The sequence below is a fragment of the Eulemur rufifrons genome, chromosome 6, assembly GCF_041146395.1.
Source record: "Eulemur rufifrons isolate Redbay chromosome 6, OSU_ERuf_1, whole genome shotgun sequence".
NCBI classification, from domain to species: Eukaryota; Metazoa; Chordata; class Mammalia; order Primates; family Lemuridae; genus Eulemur; species Eulemur rufifrons.
In genome coordinates, this window is record NC_090988.1 from 67,191,416 (window position 1) to 67,215,406 (window position 23,991).

Genomic DNA, 23,991 nt, shown 5'->3' on the forward strand with positions numbered 1-23,991 from the left:
ACCTCCTTTAAATCTCTGCTCACATGTCCCCCAGCCACCCTCTTTAAGATTGTAACCCACTCGGCAAAGGACATGAATAGAAATTTTTCAAAAGAAGATATAAAAATGGCTAACAAACATATGAAAAAGTGTTCAACATCTCTAATCATCAGGGAAATGCAAATCAAAACCACAATGAGATATCACTTAACCCCAGTGAGAATGGCCTTTATCAAAAAAACCCAAAACAACACATGTTGGCGTGGGTGTGGAGAGACAGGAACACTAATACACTGCTGGTGGGACTGCAAACTAGTGCAACCCCTGTGGAAAGCATTATGGAGGTATCTTAAACAGATTCAAGTAGACCTGCCATTTGACCCAGCAATCCCATTACTGGGCATATACCCAAAGGAAAAAAGGTCATTCTGTAACAAAGGCACATGTACCCAAATGTTTATAGCAGCACAATTCACAATAGCAAAGATGTGGAAACAACCCAAATGCCCATCAATACATGATTGGATTAGTAAACTGTGGTATATGTATACCATGGAATATTACTCAGCTATAAGGAATGATGAAGATACGACATCTCTATGGTTCTCCTGGAGAGAGTTGGAACCCATTATATTAAGTGAAGTATCCCAAGAATGGAAAAACATGCATCACATGTACTCACCAGAAAATTGGTTTCCCTGATCATCACCTAAATACAAATCTGGGAACGACACCAATTGGACATCAGACTGAGGTGGGGGGTGGGGGAGGGGATGGGGGTATGCCTACACAATGAGTGCATTGCGCACTGTTTGGGGAGTGGTAACACTTGAAGGTGCTGACTCGGGAAAGGGGGGGTGGGGAAAAAATATGAAACTATTGTTTTTAACTTGCAAAAAAAAAATAAATAAATAAAAAAAAAAAAAAAAAAAAGATTGTAACCCACTCCACACAGATTTCCAGACCCGGTATCCTGCTTCCCCATAGTATCATTGCCTTCCAACACACTATATTGCTTACTCGCACTGACTTATCGTTATTTTTTATTATTTAGTGTGTATCTCCCCCCTCTAGAATATAAGTTTCACAAGCAGAGGGTTTTTTTTTTTTCTGTTTTATTCACTATTTACTGAAGTATCTCAAAGTCCTGGAATAATGCCTGGGATATAGGCACCTAATATTCGTTGAATGAATGAATAAATGAATGAATGGAGTGGTAAAGAGAGTAGGGACTATGGAGTCAAATAGATCTGGGTTAAATCTTAGCTCCATTATTTATTGGCTGTGTGTCCCTAACCTCTCCGAGCCGTGGTGTCTCCAGGCTTCTGTTGGAGGCTGATGATGTTTATCGATGCCCTCGCCTGGGGGCACAGAGAGCGCATTCAGCAGGCAGTGGCTCTGTCGTGAGTACTCCAGTATGGCAGAGTGTGCCCTGCAAGCTGGTCTGGGCGGTTGTGTTTCAGCGTGTGCCAGCAGGGCTCGTTCCAGTGCACCCTCCACCCCTGCGCCTCCACCTGCACGGCCTACGGTGACCGGCATTACCGCACGTTTGACGGGCTGCCGTTTGACTTCATGGGGGCATGCAAAATGCACATGGTCAAGGTGAGTTCCTGGGTGTGTCTGTCCAGCTGGCTCCGTGGGGACCCAGAGCAGCCGGGGCTGAGGACCTGTCAGGGCGTACTGACGCTCTGGACTCCAGTCTGACACATCACTGGGTGGGCGGGTGTGGGGGAGCCTGTGCCCTGAGGTGTGGCTGGCCAGAGACTGGCAGAAGTGCTGAGGAGCAAGCTCAGGGCTGGACAGAGCTCACCAGTCCTAAGATACCCACTGCCTGTCCTCTCACCATTATAACCTTGCCCATTGGGTCCCAGTGGTTTTTGTGTCTGTGATAGTAAGAGCCAATGCTTTTTGGACTTTCATCATATGTCTGTGGTCTACTGAGACATTTTTGTGTATAATTCCACTTGATTCTCACAGCAACCCTACAAGGCATATGCATATAATACCTTGTAACCCCATGTTACAGAGGTAGCAACTTGGGCTTAGGGAAGTTAGGTAACTTACCCAAGGCCACACAGCTAGTCAGTGGTAAAGCTGGAGTCAGGTTTGACCTAGAAATCTAACTGGAGTCACGTGGTAAAGTCGCAGCTCACCTGGAGGAAGAGAACTGGTGGTGGGGTGTGGGGAGGGGGGCACAGTGAAGGCAGGATCCTCCCCAGGAGAAAGGGGCTCTGATGAAGCGGGGCAGTGTCAGAGACATTCCCAGGGGACCTTGGTTTTGCTAAGGGCTTGTCCATCTCATTGTATAAGAGTAACAGCAATAATAATAATAACAATGACAAAACCTTTTATGGAAGGAGTCCTATCTATGGGGCAGGCACTGTGCCAGGGTCTTTCGCATAATTTCAATAACTCCCCAAGACAAAGATTATTGACTTCATTTTATTTGAGTTTGAAAATTTTAAAGGCAATGCATGCTCTTTACTAACGTTTGAAATAATATAAAGGTATATATTAAAAACAGATATTCCCCTTCACATTTCTTCTGTTCCCGTCTCCTGCTGAATAGCTCCTCTGAGCTATCAGGGGTGAATCCTACCAGGCCATTTTGCATGGGGCATGTGCACTCACACACACGTGCACACGCACTTTGGTTTATGTGAATAGGATTCTGCAATTCGCTTTCTTTACTTAACAATTTACCTTGGACTTTATTTCATATAGCCAGTGCATACTTTTTTCTTTTTAACAGCTGTGTATTAAAAGAATTCTATAGAAATAGTGTACTCTAATTTGCTTTATTTTTCCCCATTGACGGACATTTAGGTATTTCCAATATTTAAATACTGCAGCAATTACTTGTGTGGATGTATCTCTAGGTTCTGAGAAGTGGAATCGCTGTGTAAAAAGTTATGTGCATTTAAAATGTTGTTCAGTGCCTGCACATTGTCCTCCAAAAAGGCCAACCCTGCCAACAGTGTTTGTAAGATGGTGTCCCTTCCCCAGCACCCCTGTCAACACCAACCATCCTTATTATATGTTAATTAATACATCCATTATCAGATCTTTTGGGGAGAGTTACTACGTGCTAAACATTGCACCAGGCATCCAAAAACAAAACTGAGCTTCAGAGAACTGAAGTAAGTTGCCCAAAGTCATACGGCTAAGAAGTAAAAGTGGTTAGAAAACCACTTCAGAGTCCATGTGGCTCCACCTCTGTGCCTCTCGACAGGATCTCTTCTCTCCCTGGTTTTACTGGACTCACTTATTTTCTCCTCAGAGCACATCGGATTTCAGCTTCTCTGTGATTATAGAAAATGTAAACTGCTACAGCTCTGGCATCATCTGCAGGAAATTCATTTCCATCAACGTTGGGAACTCACTCATTGTCTTCGACGATGACTCCGGAAATCCTGTAAGTGCTGGTGAAGGTTGTATAGATAGTTTACGGGTTACCAGGGAGTTGGGGGCAGAAGAGGACTAAGAACTCATTTCTTTACCACAGCAGTTTCTCTTGGAGCCCCACTGAATTGGGAGCCCAGACTTGGAGCCCAGACTGAATTCCTGGGCCAGGGTCAGGAGCACAGAGGTCAATGTTGGGATGAGGGAGGTGGAGGTGTTGGTGAGGCCCTGGGGCTGGGCAGTGACTTGTAGACAAGCCCAGCTGACCTGGGCATTTCGGGGCACTTGGGCCTCAGGCATTGTGCCAGGCACTCGGGTACTGACCATCTCTGTCCCCCAGAGTCCTGAGAGCTTCCTGGATGACAAGCAGGAGGTCCACACGTGGCGGGCAGGGTTTTTCTCGCTGGTGCATTTCCCACGGGAGCACGTCACCCTCTTATGGGACCAGAGAACCACAGTGCACATCCAGGCTGGGCCTCAGTGGCAGGTAGTCATGTGAGCAGTGACCCTTATGGGGCCTTCTGCTCCTGCCTGGGGCTGAGCCAAGCCACGGGGGTCCTTGTGTGGGCTGTACCCTCACTGAGAAGCCAAGAAGAGCATGCCTCTGTCCTCTCTGCCCCCACCCTGCTCTGTCCCCTTCTCTCTCTCTTCAAATCATAACCCCAGAAGTTGCTTTTGGGTCTCTGATAGCCTCCTGAGCTTGTGGGGACCCCTCTGCCCATGGCTCTCCCTGGCATGCCCGCAACTGACTGTGGTGTCCTCTTCCCTTGCAGGGCCAGCTGGCAGGCCTCTGTGGGAACTTTGACTTAAAAACCAACAATGAGATGAGGACCCCGGAGAACCTAGAGCTAACCAACCCCCAGGAGTTTGGCAGCAGTTGGGCTGCAGTTGAGGTAAAGCCTCCCAGGCCGGCTCGCACCCCTCACTCAGGTGCACACTGCCAGCACTGAGCCCAGCCCAGGTCAGGGGACAGGGACATCGGTGTGAGGCTGCTCCTGCAGTGCTCTCTCAGCCTGTGCCCGGCATCCCTAGCCCTAGACTTTGTCCTATGGCCTGAGGACACACATCATCCCATCTCACAAATCCAGCTGCCCACCCTGCTCTGGACCAAGTGCTGGTGGAAGGGTGGGGGGTTGGAAAGGAAATAAATTCTCTCCCAGGAGAAATGGCCACCTAGTAGGGGAGGTGAGGCTGGTTGTGCATGACCTTCTTATCTGTCTCGGTGCCCCCAGGGCTTGGCACTAAGTCTTCTGGCACACAGGAGAGGCCAGGAGAGACTGATGTGGGTTGAGGCAATCAGGGAAGGCTTCCTGAAGGAGGTAGGACTGGTGCTGGTACTTAAAGGATAGGCCATATTTAAATAGCTGAATATATCAGAGAGAAGGTCTCTGAGAGAAGGACAGTAGCAGAGGGAGAAATGAGGGGGTGCCCCTGTGATTTGTGAGATGTTTTCCTGAGGCTGCCAAGCTGTGAGCTGTGGGGGCCACAGCACTGAGTTGAAAGCAGGAGACCTGGGCTCTTGTCTTGGGTCATCCATTGACTTGCTGGATGACCTCGAGTAAGTCCTATCTTCTCTGTGGTCCTCTGTGAAGTGAGGGGACTGTGCCAGGACAGCGATGGTGAATAGATTTCCCTTCCTGTGGCAACTCTGATCAGTCAGAAGGAACTGCTGGGGAGCTGTGTCGAGAAACACCTAAAACCTGTGTCAGGTTCAGCTGGAAGGGGGACTGTGATCGATTATTTATGTCTGCCGTGGGAGCAGCAGTGGAGAGTGGTGATATGAGTGTCACATATTTCCCTCTCCTGGACCGAGTGATCTTAATGCTGGGCTGTGAAGCAGACAGATGAGCCTGTGCAGACTTGGGTAGGGGAGCATGGCCTGGAGTGCAGTATAATCCTGAGGTGGGACAGGGCTGTTCCCATAGCCTCAGAAAAGTGTGCCCTAACCCACCCCCATTGTAGAGAAGCTGAGTGGGTGACTAACCTTTGCGGTCCCCCCACCACCGCCCTGTGTTTCTCTCTTGCTTATACCCTTAGGCTTACCCTGGGGAGCTCCAGTGCAAATGTAGGCCTGAGGAAGGAGGGTCAGCAGACATCAGGGAAATCTGTATTCGTTATCTATTGCTGTGTAACAATATTATTAGACTTAGCATTGAACAGCACATGTGTCATCTCACAGTGTTGGTGGGTCAGGAATCAGGGCATGGTTTGACTTGGTTCTCTGCTTAGCATGTCACAAGGCTGCAGGCAAGGTGGCAGCCAGGGCTGGCTCTCCTCTGGAGGCTCAGCTGGGGGAGGAACTGCTTCCCCACCCACTTGAGGGCAGCATTCAGCTCCTTGCAACTGCAGGGCTGAGAGCTCTTGGCCAGGGACCACCCTCAGTTTCTAGAGACCACCATCACTTCCTGCCACGTGGGGGTTTCCAGCATGGCTGCTTGCTTCCTCACGGCCAGCAAGGGAGAGACTTCCCCAAGATGGGCTCTGTGATGACATACACAGGACCGTGCTCATCTCAGCACCTTGGCCATATTCTGTTGGTTTGAAGCAAGTCATCAGTCGCTCCGACACTCAAGGGGAGGGAATTATACCAGGACACGAAGCAGGAGGCGGGTCTGCCTGCCGCAACAGGCAACAGGCGTTTGGCGAGTGGGGAGGTCTGCAGCCCTGCCTTTGCCTCTCAGTGCCCGGACACCCCCGACCCCCGGGATACATGTGTCCTGAACCCCCTCCGAGAGCCTTTTGCCAAGAAGGAGTGCAGCGTCCTGCTCAGCGAGGTGTTTGAGACCTGCCACCCTGTGGTGAGTGGACCCCAGCCTCGGCCCCTCCTCAGCCCCCTTCCCACTTTCCTGGGATCCCTTCAGCTCCCAGACGCCCCTCGGTCGTGGTAGACATCTCAGGTCTGGAGGGGAGACCCCCCCCGCCCCCCCCCCCCCCGCTGTAGCCCTGCCTCCAGCCTGCTCAGACTCCATCCTGTTTCCCCAGATGACAGGGCACATGGCCAGGCAAACAGAGCTTCGGCCCTTTCAGGCCCATCTTAATCTGCCTCTTTCTCCTTATCAGGAAGTTCTTCGGAATAGTGAACTCAAAGCCCTCAGGCCGTGCACCGCCTGCTGCCTGTTCTGCCTTCAGTGGGCACAAAAGAGGCTGGTGCTGAGCTCTGCGTGGCACCTCCAGGCCTTGAAGGCCACTGTCAGAATGGCACTGGCTGTCTCTGGCCCTGGCGGGGCAGTTCAGACTCTGTACCTGTTCTTCAGCCGCTCCCTCAGCCCCCAGAGCAAACAGCCCGGGCTCAGGGGAGGAGAGAGCCTAGCTCTCGAAAGCGGGTGTCTGCCTGGGCCATGGAGCTCTTGTTTCTTTCCTACCTGGCTGCCTTTCTCCCTCGCACCTCATGAGATAGGGCAGCTCACCCTGTCCCGTGGTCCCCTCCTGTTTATGCTGGTGGCCATCAGGCAAAAAGCTACAGGTCTGACATCTAGGATCTATCCTCTGACCTCTGACTTCTGGCCTCCTCCAGGTTGATGTCACTTGGTTTTACTCAAACTGCCTGACAGACACATGTGGGTGTAGCCGAGGGGGTGACTGTGAGTGCTTCTGTGCCAGCGTGTCCGCCTACGCCCACCAGTGCTGCCAGCACGGGGTGGCTGTCGACTGGCGAAGCCCACACCTCTGCCGTGAGTGTCCCAGATGAATCACCCGAGGGGACAGAGTGGGGTGCCCCTGTGGGCAGGCCCGTGGGGTACCATCCCTCTGGCCAGCATTTATTGAGCACTTACTATGTGCCAGGCACTAACTGCTTTGAGTATGTTATTTATTGAATTCTTACAGCTGCCCTTTGAAGTAGGGCTAAGAATTCCTATTTTACAGTTGAAGAAACTGAGGCACATGTAAAGGGGTTGGCACAGTCCTCGCAGGGGTTGTTGTGTCATGGAGCCACAGGTGCTGCCATGTCCTGAGCCCTGGCGGTCCAGGCAGGATGACCCTAGGAAGAAGATGGAGCAGAATCCGTCTTTGGCCTTCCTTTTCTCTGCCTGTTGTTCCCTGAGACCCTTCGCCACAGATGCCCCGTGTCCGCAGGCAGTCGACTCCCTGTACTTCTCTGACAACATTCCTTCAGGAGGGAGGGCGCATACGTTCACTGAGGATCTACTGTGTGCCAGGCCTGTGCCTTGTACGTTATTTCATTTCATATTTAGGACTAGGGTAAGGTGAGTGAGGCATTCACCAGGGCTGCAATATTTAAAGGGGCACCAAAAAAACAAAACAAAACAAAAAAAAAACCCCACACACACAATAATCAAGAGAAATAATACTTGGATACAATATTTTTTTTAAATAAAAATTATTGCAAAAATATCTTTGGTGCACAAAATATCAAAGAATCAATATTATTGATTTTTCCATTTTTCCCAGGCTCTGATAAGGCTCAGTTGCATATTACTAATCCTGTCTTTATTTTAAAATCTTGATATTTTGTTCATCGTGAATTTTTTGCATTAATTTTGATGTTTTAAAAATATTGCATTAAAATGGTATCTATCTCTACTGAGATTTTTGGTGCCCCCTTCAATTTTGCATCTGAGGTAAGCACTTTGCCTTACCCTAGTCCAGGCCCTGACAAGTCTATGGGGCAGGTCCTAGCAGTGGTCCCACCTTGTAGAGGAGAGCACTAAATTTCAGGGAGGTTAAGTAACTTGTCCCAGTACACACAGCTGATGAGTGAGGGAGATGGGATTTGAACCCAGATCTCACCGTGCAGAGAGCTGGCTTTTAATGACTCTTCTGGGCTACCTCCCGTCAACCAGGTATATGCTTGAAACCAGAGACCTGGGGATCTTCTAATTTTCTAGTTCAGTCTTCTGAGTCCACAGATGAGGGAAGGCAAGTCCTAGCCCGTGGCCACGTGGTGGTCAGTCTCCTGACTCCCGATGTTACTTCCAGAGGGCCGTGCCACAGGTGTTGACCATGGGGTTTGGGCTGTCGGGTGGAGTTGGTGGCTCACCTCAGACGGAGCCTACATGTGAAGCAGGCCCCTCCTCAGCTTTATCCCAGGTCCACCCCCTGGCTCTTCACGGCCTTGCCCCTGGCTGTACAGTCCCCTGCAAGGTCCCTGGCTCACCCTGGGGAACTGAGGCGTCCACAGCTGAGACGCCGGGGAGCAGGCTGTGGTGCTGGCCTGGGACACTAGAGGGCGCGCTGAGCTCGCGCTTGGAGCTTGGCACAGCCTGGCGGGTGGCAGCAGCTCTGTTCCGCAAGGGAAACCGCCCAGAGGGGCCTGAAGCAGCCTGGGGTCCTGGGGCCCCTGGCCCCTCCCCACCCAAGGCTCTTGGAAGACCAACGTCCGTCGGCCTTATGCTGGCATTCCTCCAAGGACCTTCCGAAACATTTCCGATTGGAGCTTCCACCCCTTGGTTCTAATCCTACCTTTTGGAGACACACAGAACACATCTGCTTTTGCCCAACATTCATTCATTCATTCATTCACTCACTCATTCAGCACATCACTGAGCGCCTACTCTGGGCCAGGCTTTGAGCCTTGTGCTGGGGCTGCGGAGAGGAACCATTAGATTTCCTCCCCGTTAAGAAACCTGAATCCAATGACCACACCTGAACCTTGGAGTTTGGGAGGCAGGCCAGGTGTGGCCCCTGGGGAGGGAAGGAGGCTGGGATGCTAGGGGCCTTGACACTATCTGTTCAAGGCTCTCAAGAAGTCTCTGTTCTCTCTCTTTCAGCGTATGACTGTGACTTCTTTAACAAAGGTAAGCCTGTCCTTTCCAAGTAGAGCCTCAGGGGTTGGGGCACTGCCAGCCCTGCCCTGTGCCATGTTGGCATCAGCCAGCCTGAGGTGCGGCTGGCCTGGGAAGAGCTGTCATCCAGAGCTGGGAGGGCCTCCATCATGCAGAGAGAGCCCTGAGAGTGCAGGGCCCAGGGGTGCCCTGGAACTCTGTCCCCAGCAGTTCCTGCAGCCCCTGTCTGGGGCCCAAGCCAGGCCAGGTCCTGGGGATCATTCTCTCCCAGGGCAGCTTCACCAGGAAGTGAAAACCCCATCGCACCAGCGTGCCAGCTCCTTGGCCTCCATAATCTAGCTCAGTAGGCCCGTGGAATGTCGTCTTGGGTTCCCTGAAGATTTGAGTTGGCAAAAGCAAGCGTAGACCGCTCTTTCTGTGCGTGGCTGGGGCAAAACATATGGCCTTTCAGACTCATCTTCAAATTCAGCCAAGGTCGCAGGGTACCAGGATATGTTCCAACATCCAGATTAATGAGGGTGAAAACACAGGTCATAATTAAAGACCCCGGAGAGGTTAATGTCCAATATTAGAGCCAATTAGTCAATTTAATCACTGGGATAGGCTGGGCAGCAGGGGAGTAGTTTTCAGCACTGAACTTCTTCCAGGTGGGCCAAGATCAGGCCTTGACAGAGTTAGATGCTTGCTGAGTCCTTGGTGCTGTTCACCTTTGACTTCCAAGCCCCTTCCCCTCCTCCAGGGACTGTCCTGCCAGGAGCAGGCCCATGTAGGTATAGGCCCAAGGCTTTGTCCTCAGTTACCTGCATTGTCAGATTTCGGTTTGAGAAATCTGGCAAGAACCCAGTGGGTGAGATGGATGGGGAGAGACCAGTGACAAGGGTACCAGCTAGGGGGCTTCGGGATGTGGGCTGGACCAGGGTAGAGTGTGGTCATTCACAGGGACCACAGTCCTACCAAAACGTTAGCCCCTGGGGGCTCCTGATGGCCCAAAATGTTCAACCCCTAAAGGAATGAATCTGCAATGGGAGAATTGCAGTCCTGGGGACAGGCAGGGTCTGACATCAGGCGAGACATTTCAGCAAGACAGCTTTGAGCAGAGTCTACCTTCTGTGGCATTTCGGGTGGCAGTAACTGGCAAAGGACAAGCTGTTTCTAGCATCCTCCACCTACCCGCCCACCCACTCATCCATTCCTTGCTCTGTTCTACCAGCATTTCCTCTGGTCCAGGCCCTTGCTGGGTGCTGGGAAATCGGTGGTCCGTGAGGCCTGTCACACTGCTGTGCTGCAGCCGGCTCACACGGCCTCTCTGGCACCAGTTGTGTGTTCTTCACTCCACGTGCAGCTGGTAGTTTCAAATTGACCACTGCTGGGGGTGTTTACACCATGGAAATCAGCAAACACTACAAATTGTTTTGTGTTTATTTTTTGAGAGCTGGTTGTTAACCATTTACCGGCACAGCGCTTACCTGTCTCCCGTCTAGTGGGGGAGACAGATGTGGTCCCATCCAGGTCCTCGTCATAAGAGCTGCGACTGGTGTGTGCTCTGCTCCAAGGGCTGGTGGGGCGCAGAGGAGGAGGGACGACTGTGTGTGGCAGGAAAGGGTGCAGGGAGAGCTTCACAAGGAGGTGACATTTGAGCTGGGCCCAGAGATCGAGTAGGCGTTTGCCAGGCACAAAGCGAGGAGGACTACTCAGAGTGGGTGGAAGAGCGTGATGAAGACACAAGGTAGGAAACAGCCCAGCACTTTCAAGGAAAAGCCGGAGAAGTTCAGCGTGGCAGGAGCAAGCGTGTGGGGGCGTGGGGGAGCTAGGCAGGGGCCGGGAGGGGGCAAAGGGCCCTGAATTCAAGCTGGGCTCTTTGGATTGTGTCCTGAGGGCAGTGGGGAGCCACTGGCGAATTCCAGCAGGGAGTGTGGCTGGGAAGGTGACCAGGCACCCGTGGGGAGGAGGCACTGGAGGTCAGACCTTGGGCCAAGGGGCAGGAAGATCCCTTACGAGGCTGTTGCAGTTGTCCGGGAAACCCATGCCTGCTCCAGCCTACACTGACACTATAGGAACCCAAAGACACAGAGGTGACACGTTTGAAAATAAATAAACACTAATGCCGAGCCCAGCCTTCCTGGCCTTCGTCCCTGAGGCCTTGGGTGGGCAGACACCAGGTCTTATGTCTTCTCCCAGAGGTGAACTGGAATAGGGCAGTGGCTTAATTGTGACGTTCCAGGCATTGGATGGGACAGGCCATGGAGAGATATTTGGGGGCCCAGATGACCCTCTGTGGATGGCCTCCTCCCCAAGCTCCCTGTGAAATGATCCAGGCTCTGTGCGGGGGATCAGTGTCCTTTTGGGGCTCGGGGCCTGGGGTTCCTGTCCCTTCTTTCTCATGGAAATCAAAGTTCCTGGGGCCTGGGATGAAGGAAGCCACTGAGAGTCCCTCCTTGCACCCCGCCCCCCACCAACAGGGGTGGGATGGGGGAGGGGAGGTGGGCAGAGGCCCAGGGAGGCAGGGCTCATGACTGGGCCTCTTCTCTCCAGCGCTGGGTAAAGGCCCCTACCAGCTGTCCAGCTTGGCGGCCGGCGGTGCCCTGGTGGCCGTGAAGGCGGTGGGCGATGACATAGTCCTAGTGAGGGAAGAGGATGTGGCGCCAGGGGACATAGTGAGCTTCCTGCTGACAGCTGCTCTGTACAAGGCCAAGGCCCACGGTAAGGCCCATCCTGGCCTCACTCCAGCCCTCTGGGAGGGAGGCAGGTGCTGCAGGAGGGGAGGGTGCTGCGGCCCTAAGCGTCTAGAGTGGCTGGAGAAGTAGGGGGCTCCAACAGTGCCCCTGTCCTAGTTGAGGCAGAGCTTCTGGGCCAGTATCTCAGCCTCTGCAAAGAGATACATTCCATCTTTTCCCCAAATACCAGGGCAGCCAAGGCCCAGATGCACCTTTGTGCCTTGCTTATGTGACAGCTGTGTTCCATAAAAGCAGAGTGGCAACTCCCCCCACTCCTTTCCCTCTTCCTCTCACTCTCCTGTGGCCCAGTGAGGACCCAGGCCCCTTCCCCTACCCTGTGCTTCTCCTGTGCTGTGGCCAGGGCACTGGACGGCAGAAGAAAAGGTGCCTTCCAGGTGGGATCTGGGTGGCTGCATGGAGGAAGTGTCCCTTGAGTTGGGCCTTGAGGGATGGGAAGGGTGGTGATGGGAAGAAATGGAGAGGAGAAAATGTCACAGAGGGGAGGGTTCAGCCATCACTGAGGCCTGAGCGTCCCACACTGGGAGGTCTTGATGAACTGCAGGGTGTACTGCAGGGTCACAGCCCCAGCCTGGCTCATCTCCCTGGAGTGCCAGTTTTACCTGAAGACTTTGAGGGGGAGGTTACTAATTTATTAATAACAATAGCTCACCCTTCTGTAGCACTTACGTGCTGGGCACTGTTCTAAGTGCTTCCTGTATATTTACTCATTTAATCCTCACCACAATCTCAGGGGGCAGGTGCTATTATCTTCCCGGTTTACAGATTTTCCCAGTTTACAGAAAGGTCAGGCAATTTACCCAAGGGCACACTGCACATTAGCGACAGGAGCCAGCCGTTTGGCTCCAGGGTCTTTCATGGAAACTCCCCTGCTCTGCTTCCTCTCAAACAGAGGACTGAAAAAGAAATACAAATCAGAAAATAGAAGGTCAAAGTCACTTGAATGTTTAAAGTAAAACCCAGGACTCTGCACTTCAAGCTGTGGGTGTCAGCCGTCCCCTGTTAGGAGGACGGCAGGGAACATGGCAGAGAAACCATGATCTGGGCCAACCCCATCTTCACGAAGCAGGAAGCCAAGGCCCGGGGGGGGGGGGGCTGCTGAGGTCACACAGCCCACGGGAGTGGGGCTCCGCCCCTCCGTGCTGCCCCGGGCCTGCTTCTGCATCCATCCCTGGGGCCCACCGGGTGGCGGTTAAGATCCTGGGCTCCGGCCTCGGCCTGCCTGGGCTCCAGTCCTGCCTCCCTTGTCCACCGTCACTGTGACTCTGGTATTATTATCATCATCATTATTATTATCATCGCCTTCTAACCCGTCATAGAATTTATTTATTCCTCATATTTATTCTCCCCCCGCTTGAATGTGAGCTCCATGAGGGAGAGGATTGTTGTCATCTTGTTCCCTGTCGTGTCCCCAGTGCCTAGAGCAGTGCCTGCCACACAGCGGGCACTCAGTAAATAGTCACAATGAGTGAATGGGCCACTTCACAGGGTTCCCTTAGGCATTTTGTAACCGGCAGGTGAAGGTCGGCTTTGGCCAGGGCCTGGCCCCTGGTAAGTCGTGTATAAATAGCAGTTGTTATTACTGACGTGAATTGGCCGGGCGCGGTGGCTCACGCCTGTAATCCTAGCTCTCTGGGAGGCCGAGGTGGGCGGATCGTTTGAGCTCAGGAGTTCAAGACCAGCCTGAGCAAGAGCGAGACCCCATCTCTACTAAAAATAGAAAGAATTATATGGACAGCTAAAAATATATATAGAAAAAATTAGCCGGGCATGGTGGCACATGCCTGTAGTCCCAGCTACTCAGGAGGCTGAGACAGGAGGATCGCTTGAGCTCAGGAGTTTGAGGTTGCTGTGAGCTAGGCTGACGCCATGGCACTCACTCTAGCCTGGGCAACAGAGTGAGACTCTGTCTCAAAAAAAAAAAAAAAAAAAAAAAAAAAATTACTGACGTGAATAACTCATGCTTCAGTTACCTCCCGTCTTCTCACAGCTGCCCAGGGAGGTGTAACAGGGGCAGGATAGGTCCCTCCTGGGGACATGGGACATGTGGGAGAGGCCTTCACATACACCTTATTGATTATCCCTCCGACGGCCCAGGGCCTTAACGCACCTGCCCGCACCCCCACCAGCGTGGTGAGCAGGGACTCCTGGCCCTTGTTCACTGTGTGCACCTGCTTGTGGGTTTGGGACCTGAGGAGACCCGTAGGGCCCTGTGCAGGGGGATTGTCCACCTCCCCCCAAGCCCCTGCGCCCTAGAAATGGGCACTGACTGAGACAGGAAAGAGGACAGCAGAGATGGGCTCTGGGTCTCCGGGCAAGCCCCCTCCTCTCTCTGGGACACTCTCCCCATCTGTGGGTTGGACTAAGGTGGGCTGGCTCGGGCCCTCAGCAGTTTGGGGGTCTCTAACCCTGCACTGTCCTGAAGGCTGGGATGGCGTGAGCGGAGGGCAGGCGGCAGGCAGAGGTGGGTGGGCGGAGGGGAGGCGGGCAGGCATGCAGGAGCAGGGCCCAGCTAGTCCACAGGTGTGCTGCCGCCCTGAGTCGCTGAGAGAGCAGATGTGTGCTGGGCTGTTGCCCCCACGCTGTCTGGACCCCTCCCTGTGCTGACTTCACCCATGTGGCTCTCTGCAGACCCGGATGTCGTGTCCCTGGAGGCGGCAGACAGACCTAACTTCTTCCTCCACGTCACAGCCAATGGGTCTCTGGAGCTGGCTAAGTGGCAGGGCCGTGATGCCTTCCACCACCATGCCTCCTTCTCGCTGCACCAGGGGACATGGCGGGCGGGCCTGGTGGCCCTGGAGTCCCTGGCAAAGCCCGGCTCCTTCCTCTACGCGTCGGGCCCTGTGCTCACCCTGCGGCTGTATGAGCACACAGAGGCGTTCCGCTGGGGCACACTCTTCCGTCTTCTGGGTAGGTGTCCCCCCTGCCGTCATCCTCGGCTCCTTGGCCCTCTCCCCACCTCGCCCTTCCAATTGCCCCCACAAGACAGACTCCTCACTCTTCTGGCAGAGGGGGGCCGCATGGGTGCCACCCTGAGATGGGAGGTGGCCCAGCCTCTGTGTTGGCAGCCTAGGGAGCCGTGGCAGCGTGGCTTGGGGCCCAGCCAATTTCCTGGGTCCTGCCTACTGCCACAGGCCGGTTACATGGTCTAAAAATACAGCGGCCTTTGTGGGAGTGAGGGGAGCGGTGATCCTGCATGCAGCTCGCAGGCTCAGTTTTCTTGCTGATGCGGACACATGCTTGCCCCTGAGCCCAAAGACCGTCCCCTGTGGCAGCAGGCTGAGGAGCCAGCAGCCTCCGTCTCTCTCCATGGGAGCCCCAGGCCCATGGCTGTGATGAGGCAGCTTCCCGACCTTCTGCTAAGGGGTTCCAGGGCCTGCCCTGCCAGGTGGGTCTGCCCCCGAAATGTCCTCTGCCTAAACCCTGGAGGAAGCAATCACAGTTTCCTAACTGCACCAGGCTGGCCTCTCTGTCTTGCATGTACATATGTATGTTTGTGCCCATGAGGGCATCTTGTGCTGTGTGAAAGGGTGTATTTATATGTGCACATATGTGACTGTATCTCCAGCCAGCCTCTTCATTTTATCACCGTCCCCCAAACCAGGGCTGAGTGAGCTCATTCTTACATTCAGTGGTCATTTAATGAGTCCACCCTTGAGCCCCACCCAGGACAGATTTATCACTGGCTAGGATGGCAAGACACACTCATGATGGGAATACTTGTGTCCCTGTCTGGAAGACTCAGGCTTTGAAGCTGCACAGCCTTGGGTTTGAATCCTGACCCTGGTCCTTGGCACTTGGGGGAGAATCCCCATCTCCCTGACTCTGTTTCTTCACCTGTAAAATGGGTGTATTTGCCTGAGAAAGGTGTTATGAGGATTGACTGTATCTCACAGAGTTCTCTCTGGGCCTGACATATAGTAGGTGCTCCCAAAATGTAAATTATTGGCTCCGGTCTCCAGGCTGTTGGAAAATCAGGTTTCTTCACAGTCAGCAGCAGCGTGGGGATTAGGGTGTCAGGAAGGGCTGTCGGGGGCGGGGGGCTGCTACAGAGCCTGCCCGTGCCCCCTGCTCAGGCCGTGGTTTCAGAAACTGGGCCCTTGTGCCAAGGAAGTCTGGGGTCTTGCCTGCCTCAAGCCCACCCCCTATCCCAGGCTACAGCCCTTTCCCTCATTTATCAAGGCGCTGGCCCCAGGGCCTCTTTGGAGAATATTTCCCTGGAAAAGTTTCATTTTCCCAACAGCACCGGTGCCTCAGTTTCCTTATCTATAAAATGGGGATAATAAAAAGTGCCTACTTCATAGGATTATTATGAGGATTATTGAGTAAAAATATGTGAAATGTTTCGTGCAGTGCTTAGTGCTATTTCATAGTTGGCTGCTGTTGTTATTTTGGTTCTCCTCGGCCACCAGGGGCCACAAGTGCAGTGCTCAGATGCACTGCACCCCCAGATGCTATTCAGGGAGGCCCCCTGGGGACAAAGAGGGCAGAGCTTGGGGAAGAGCCTGTCTAGGGCCAGATGTCCAGGAGGGCCTTGGGCTACAGGGAAAGGGATCCCTCAATGCCTGCCCCCCAGTCCCCAAAGGAGACCCTCTTGCCTCCATGGAGGCCTGCAATGGCCCCGCCAGAGGCAGGGCAAGGCGGAGGTGACCGTGTCCTGGGATGCAGGGCAAGCCTGGGCACCACAGTCCCAGAGGGTAAGGATGACGGGGCAGCCTTCAGAGAGAGCGGGGGTCCATGCCTCCTCTTTGGCCGCCCCTCAGAGCCCAACTCCAGTGCCTGCACCAAAGCTCTCCAGTCCTCAGCCCTACACCCAGTTCCCAGAGCCCCAAACCTAGGGCCCCCCAGGCACCAACCCCAACCACGTGCACGCAGCTTCCCCGTGGCATGGCTGTTTTCCCTTCACTTTCCTTGCACGAGTCCCTTTGTCTCCCCCAGGGGGCAGGGAGGGCGTGGGCTGAGCTGGGATCACCTCTGTGCCCTGGCACCTGACCCAGAGCTGCTGCCTCATCTCACTAGTCTAGGGGCTCGGGGGCGGGTTGCCTTTCTAGATGCCAAGCCCCCCGGGGCTGCCTACCCCATCTGCGAGTGGCGCTACGATGCCTGCGCCAGCCCCTGCTTCCAAACCTGCCGGGACCCACGGGCAGCCAGCTGCCGGGACGTGCCCAGGTGAGGTGCCAGGGGCTGTGGGTGTGGAGTCAGGAGTGTGCACCAGTGTGTTTGAGGATCCACATGTTCCTGTAGTCTCTGGAAGTGTGCACGAGCACGTACTGAGGTGTGTGTGTGCACTCACATGTCCTTGTGTATGAATGTTTCATGTGTTGTGTGTATGGGGATGTGTGTACCAGAGTGAATGTGCTTTCATATGTGAGCGTGCCATATATGTGTGTGTATATATACACACACACACATATATAGGCATGTGTGAATATTTGTGCATGATATGCGTATAGCAGAGCCTTGTGTGTGTTTGTGTGTGTACAAATGCAGCTGTGCATGAGTCGCACACAGTATGTGGGTGTTGTGAGCAGCTGTGTGCATACCTGAGGGTGTATTCACTGATGTCTGTGGGCATCTGTGTGGAGGTGTATGTATGTGTAAATGCTTTGGAGTCTCGTGGGCCTGGAGGGGTCATGTGGGGCTGTGTGAGAATGTGCCCAGGTGGAGACTCAAGTGAGCATGTGCACAGAGTGTGTGCACGACTGTATCTTGTTCATGTGTATGTTTGCTTCTCAGTCTGAGGGGTAGGAGTGTGCTCCCGTACACATGTGTGACAGTGTTTCTACGGAGGTTCACATGAGTGTGCATATGATAAGCACACATGCACACACATGCATTTGTGCCATAAGAAAGGAAGAGGCCTGTGCTCAATCCAGGTAACGAGGTGACCCCCTCCTCCCCGTATTCCAGACCACTGACCTGCTCCCTGCTCTGTCCTCAGGGTAGAAGGCTGCGTCCCTATGTGCCCCGCCCCCAAGGTCCTGGACGAAGTCACACAGAGATGTGTCTACCTGGAGGACTGTAAGTGGCCTTTTTTCTCCTCCCTCCCTCAGATTCCCTTTAAGTCCCCGGGGTCTCATTGAGCAGTCATGCCCCAAAGCCCTCAGGTCCCCGAGGAGCAGGGTCAGCACAGGGGCCTCTGGAAGGAGGCACAGGCAGCGGCAGGCACGGAGCCCATCCGATCCATTCACCCCAGCTCACAGAGCAGGACAGGGACAGGCTTAGGGCCACACGGTGAGAAGGCAGTGCAGCCAGACTTCGGCTTGAAGTCTCTCAGCTCTGGGTTCGGGGTTTGGGGTCTGGGGCAAAGTTCAGTCCTGTTGACTTCTCTGAAGTCCTCCAATGTCATGAGACAGAGGCCTCTCACCTGAGGTGCCAGGCCTCAAGCCCCATGTCATGGCCCTGCCCAGGGACAGCCCCCAGGGCGGCAGTCACCCTGCTTCTGAACCTTTTCTCTTGTCTGCCCAGGCGTGGAGCCAGCGGTGTGGGTTCCCACAGAGGCCCTTGGCAATGAGACCCTGCCTCCTGGCCAAGTGCTGCCCACCCCCAGTGACAAGGAGCCACAGCTTCTACTGGAAACCCCCAAGACCCCCTCCCACAGGCCAGCCCTCGCCCCAGCTGCCCCACTCACCACGGCCCTGAACCCACCGATGGCAGCCACAGAGGGGCCGATGCTGTCTGTGGGCCCCTTCCAGTCCACCCTGCAGCAGCCACTGGGGCTCACTGCCTCTAACCTCCCTGCCGAGCCCACCGAGCCCCCAGCCAGCAAGAAGGTGACTGCCAGCCTCCCGGCCGCCCCCTACACCCCAGAGTCCTCATCCCTCCCCCTTGCACTGCAGACACCTGGCATGGTGTCGGGTGCCACGGAGACGACCAGGGTGACTGTGACCTTTGCAGGGAGCCCCAACATCACGGTCTCCTCCCGGTCACCCCCTGCCCCTCACTTCCCGCTCATGACCAAGGCTGTGACAGTCCCAGGCCATGGCTCCTTACCTGTTAGGACAACACCCCTACGGCCCTCCTTGCTGGCAAGTCCCTCCTCCAGATCTGTGGCTTCTGCTGGAGTGACCGCCAGGTCTGCCACCTCCTCGGGATCCCACAAGGCTCTGCTGACACCTGAAGTAACTAAGGTCGTGAGCAAGACAGGGGTCCCGCAGCCCACCCAGGCCCCACGTGTTTCAAGTCCCAGCAGCACCCCAACCGTGGCTGGGACAGCAGCAGAGCAGGTTCCCGTCAGTCCCCTTGCCACCCAGAGAGTGGAGATGGTGCTGTCCACAGAAAAGGGCGAAGCCGGACACGACCGGCCCACAGGCCCGCCAGCATCCGCACGTCCACGCTCACTCCCCACGGCCCCGCCACAGCCTGCCCAGCGCACCACCTCCACCATCAGGCCTCCCACTCTGCCCCCAGGGACCCCGGCTACCGCCAGCCGGTCCACAGGTGCTCATGGACTGGGAGCCACACTCTTTGCGTCTCTCGAGTCAACTCAGCCATCCCAGCTCCTCTCTGGCCTGCCTCCTGACACCAGCCTGCCCCTGGCCAAGGTGGGCACGTCTGCCCCAGTGGCCACACCTGGCCCCAAGGGCTCTGTCATTACCTCGCCACTCCAGCCACAGGCCACGTCTCTGGCCATGGCCACAACTCCACCTATGCGGACACTCAGCCCAGCACTACCTGTCACCTTGGCTGCAGTGGCCCAGGCACACCCACCCGGCCACACAGCCTCCCAGGCAGCAGTCACGGCTCCAGGCCTGCTTCTGGGAGCCACACTGCCAACCTCTGGAGTCGTGGCTGTGGCTGAGGGGGTGGCCTCCTCCGTGTCTGTGGCCCCGCGAGGCAGCACCACAGAGAAGACGGCCATCCTGTCCAAGCAAGTGTCTCTGCCCACCTCCATCGATGGCTCTGCCCCGGGAGGGCCCACAGAGCTCATGCCTGCTGTGGCCCTCACTCTTGCCCCCTTGGCGACTGAGGCTGGCACAGTGCCACTGGTGCCCACATCCTATCCCCTGAGCCGCGTCTCAGCCAGGACGGCTTCCAGAGAGAGCTCGCTGGTTCTGCTGCCTCAGCTGGCCGAGGCCCATGGAACCTCGGTGGGTCCTCAGCCCCCAGCGGAGCCAGTGGGCGAGGCCACCACGGAGCAGACTGGGCGCTCAGTCCCGGCCCAGAGCATCGCAGAGGGTTCGGCCGAGGCCTTGACAACTACCACTGAGGCCATTACACCTGCCACCTGTGTTGTGAGTGACTTGTCAGGGTTCTGGCCACCTGTATGTGGACCTTCCCTCCCCCAGTGCCCCTGGGCTTGCACACTCCACATGTCGCATTCCCAGGCCTGCGGCAGCTTCTGTTAACCAGCTTCGAGGCTGCAAGATGGAGGTGTACTTGCTGGCCTCACCCCTGCCCCAAGCTCCTGGTCCCTGAAAAATTCTGCCGTCTCCTCTGGGCCCCTGATGCTATAGCAGGATCCCACCTTGCCCATCTGGGCCCTGGGGCTGATTGGATGGCTTGGTGTGATGCCCAGGTGACAATGTGGGTGTCCCAGCGTATGCATTTTGTGTACCTCTGTGAGACTGTTGTGCACATGTTTGTGCTCAAATGTGTGAGACTTAGTGTGAGTGCTCATATTTCTGTGTGTGTTCTTGTGTGTGTGATGCATGGTGTTGTGAGACATCTTTGTGTGTATCTTTGTGCCTCTGTGAGAAGTTGAGCTAGAGAGTGTGTGTGCGTGTGTGTAGGTATTCTGGGTTTCCGTGAGTATGCGCTAAGTGTATGCACGTGTGTGTACCTGGAGCTCTCAGCACAGGCCGGGCAGATCTGCAGAGGTCTCAGGGAATCAGTGTCTGGATCCCCGAGCTCACACTGAGCACAGGCCCCAGACGGCTCGTCTGTGGGCCTAGGGTGAGGGCAGCATTCCCTAGAAGCGGCGCTCACACTGTTCTCCACCCTGTGCACAGCCGATCGCCGAGCAGGACTGCGTCCGCCACATCTGCCTGGAGGGCCAGCTGATCCGTGTGAACCAGTCCCAGCACTGTCCCGGTGGCGCTGCTCCCCATCGCTGTGGGGTCCTGGGCCTCGCTGTGCGGGTGGGCGGGGACCGCTGCTGCCCCCTGTGGGAGTGTGCCTGTGAGTCACCCAGGCAGTCCTGCTTGTACCCCTACCCCAGCGTGACCCCTACCTGATCTGTGTGCTCCCCAGCCTCCCTCCTGTAGGACCGCTCATCTCAGTGTGACCCCTGGCCTGGCACATTTCCCACCCTTGCGACCTCTGACCTCTGTGTGTTACCTGGTCTGAGTGACCCTCCAGACCCACAGGCAGCCGAATCACCCGGGAAAGAGCCCAGGCCCTGCCGTGTGTTCTGCTTACGCTTCCCGTGTCCTGCCCCTCCCCCAGGCCGATGCTCCATCTTCCCTGACCTGAGCTTCGTGACCTTCGATGGGAGCCACGTAGCTCTGTTCAAGGAGGCCATCTACATCCTCAGCCAGAGCCCAGACGAAATGGTCACCGTCCACGTCCTCGACTGCAAAAGTGCCAACCTGGTGCTGGCCCCTTGCTTCCCTCCCTGCCTGGACCTAGGATCGGACTAGGTTTAGAGGGGAGACGGAGCAGTAAGCTGGGTTTTGAGGGGTGCCAGAGGCGAGGACAGATGTGGAAGCCCCTTTGGCAGGTCCCTCTGTCTCCCAGGAGTCTCCTGCAATGTACGGGGCCTCCCAGGGGACGGCTCCCTGGGTGACCAGGGGGAAAGAGTTGCGTGGAGTGTGCCACCGCCTGGCCCTTCCTGGGGGCCGCGCAGTCCCAGCTGTGCCGGCTTCCTAGGCCGGTGTGGGATGGTCCTGGAGGCAGAGGAGCTGGGATGTCACTCCAAGGATGAGGCCTGTGGTCATAGGTGCCAGCTGTGGGGGTCTCCTACTGGGATGCCCCCATGAGCCAGGTGGAAGGAGCCAGCTTTTTTCTTGTTTTTTTGGCTGGGCTTGCATGAGGTCAGGCGGAGTCAGAAATGTTCCGTGGGATTCTGCACAGCCCTGATGGGTGTCCCTGGCATGGCGAGGGGGTGAGGGGAGGAGGTGATCACACTTGCTGCACCCCCTCACTTGGAGGGGGATGGAGGACACGGCTCTAGGTTGGTGAGGGCTGGTTCTCTCTGCAGGGGCATCTGAACTGGCCCCCGTTCTGTCTGGTGATGCTGAATGTGACTCACCTGGCCCATCAGATCACCATTGACCGCTTCAACAGGAAGGTGAGCGCATCGAAGAGCCAGGCTCCAGGGCAAGGCAGCAGTTAGCTGAGGGGCGTCCAGGGGTGGAGGGGCCTTGAGGCTTAGTCATGATTGGGGGCAGGGGTGGGGAGGGGACCCTCTTAAGAAAATAATGCAAAATTAGGTATATTTGGAAGTGATTGCAGTTAGAAGGCTTGTGGCCGCTCTAACATTAGGGGAAGTGTACCAGGAGGCATATTGTGACAGAGAGGAAGCCAGAATGGCAAGAGACAGTGGTCTTAAATAATTGTGGCCAAAATATCTCACCTTTACAATTTTTACAAAAATATATGGCCATGTGAACACATTATTACCAGGGCCCCTTCAAAGAAGGGGGCTATATAAGTGAGGAGCCCTGAATTTAAGGTTCATTAGCTTCACATTAAGTCCACCTTTGTCAAGGAGGCCGGGGTGTCCAACAATAGCCCACCCTGTGTGGAGCCCCGCCCCCCCCCACACAGAGGGCCTCCCTTTGCTCCTCCCAACGGGTGGGTGAGAGGGACTGATGTGTCTTCTCAGGTCCCAAAGTCATGACCCCCATCCCCATTTCTGAGCCAAGACCTGCAGCCTTTCTGTTGGAAGCTGCCCCTGGACACAGAGCACAGGGTCCAGCACACTGTGGAGCTCTCAGGAATGAAGCTTAGGAAAGTGGACTTTCCATGAGACAGAGGCTTCAGCAAAAACCTTCCTGAGTTTCATTCCTTAGGTGTTTTTTTTTTTATTTTGAAAAATTAAGGTATAATTTATATACAGTAAAATTCTCCCTGTTGTAGTATACAATTCTACAAGTTTTAACAAACACCTACAGTCCTGTAACTGCTACTGCAATCATGATATAGAACAGTTTCATCAACCCCAATTGTTGTCAACTCCCCTCCCACCTCCTGACAACCACTGTCTTCTGACCCTGTGGTTTTACCTTTCCCAGAATGGCATATAAATCGAACCAGAGTATATGGTGAGACTCACCCATGTTGTTGCATAGATCTGTGGTTCGTGCCTTTTTATTGTTGACTAAAATTCCCTTGTATGGATATACCACATCCATTCACCAATTGAAAGATATCTGGGGTGTCTCCATTTTGGACGATAACAAATAACCCTGCCTATAAACATTTACATACAAGTTGTGTATGGGTAGAGTCCCCAGGAGTGGATTTCTGGGTTGTATGTTAGGGGTATGTTTAACTAAAGTACTTGCCAAGCTGTTTTCCAAAATGGGCATTTAGCCTTCCCACCAGTGGCGTATGAGAGAGAGCTCCAGTAGCGTCCTTGCCAGCACTTGCTAGTATTCGTCTGTTTGTTTAGTCATTCTATTAGGTGTGTGATAGTACCTCATTGTGGTTTTAATTTGCCTTTCCCTAATTACTGATGATGTTGAGCATCCTTTCATGGGCTTATTTTCCATGTTATAGTATATGCTCTTTGGTGAAGTGTCTGTTCAAATCTTTTGCACACTTAAAGATTATGTTGTTTTATTGAGTTTTGAGAATTCTTTGTATATTTTGTTATAAACACAAGTTCTTTATCAGACATAAATATTATCTTCCAGTCTGCAGCGTGTCTTTTCATTAGCCTACCGGCATCTTTCAAAAGGCAGAAGTTTTTAATTTTGATGCAGTCCAATTTATCAATTTTTTTCTTTTATGGATCAGGATTTGGGTGTTGTACCTAACAAACCAAGGTCACAAAAATTTTCTCTTATGTTTTCTTCTAGAAGTTTTATAGTTTTAGGTATTACTTTTAGGTGTATGTTGCCTTTTAAGTACTTTTATGGTGCAAGGTATGAGTTAAAATTCATTTTTTTTCAAATGCGAATTCCCATTGTGCCAGCACCATATTCCCTCTCCATTGAATTATCTTTGAACCCTTATCAAAACTCAAT

At 54.3% G+C, this 23,991-nt stretch overlaps 1 protein-coding gene across 1 annotated transcript in view; it reads left to right on the forward strand.

The window, feature by feature from the left end:
- The window catches only part of OTOG (otogelin), a 78,442-nt gene that overhangs the window by 37,452 nt on the left and 16,999 nt on the right, over positions 1-23,991 (forward strand). Inside the window, exons 25-39 of the mRNA XM_069469664.1 lie at positions 1,443-1,581; positions 3,260-3,394; positions 3,722-3,868; positions 4,155-4,274; positions 6,063-6,179; positions 6,896-7,052; positions 9,111-9,137; positions 11,658-11,825; positions 14,489-14,767; positions 16,909-17,026; positions 17,799-17,878; positions 18,326-20,091; positions 20,809-20,977; positions 21,245-21,390; positions 21,999-22,088. Of these exons, the coding sequence (XP_069325765.1) occupies positions 1,443-1,581; positions 3,260-3,394; positions 3,722-3,868; positions 4,155-4,274; positions 6,063-6,179; positions 6,896-7,052; positions 9,111-9,137; positions 11,658-11,825; positions 14,489-14,767; positions 16,909-17,026; positions 17,799-17,878; positions 18,326-20,091; positions 20,809-20,977; positions 21,245-21,390; positions 21,999-22,088 (3,658 nt within the window). The remainder of the gene's footprint in view (positions 1-1,442; positions 1,582-3,259; positions 3,395-3,721; positions 3,869-4,154; positions 4,275-6,062; positions 6,180-6,895; positions 7,053-9,110; positions 9,138-11,657; positions 11,826-14,488; positions 14,768-16,908; positions 17,027-17,798; positions 17,879-18,325; positions 20,092-20,808; positions 20,978-21,244; positions 21,391-21,998; positions 22,089-23,991) is intronic.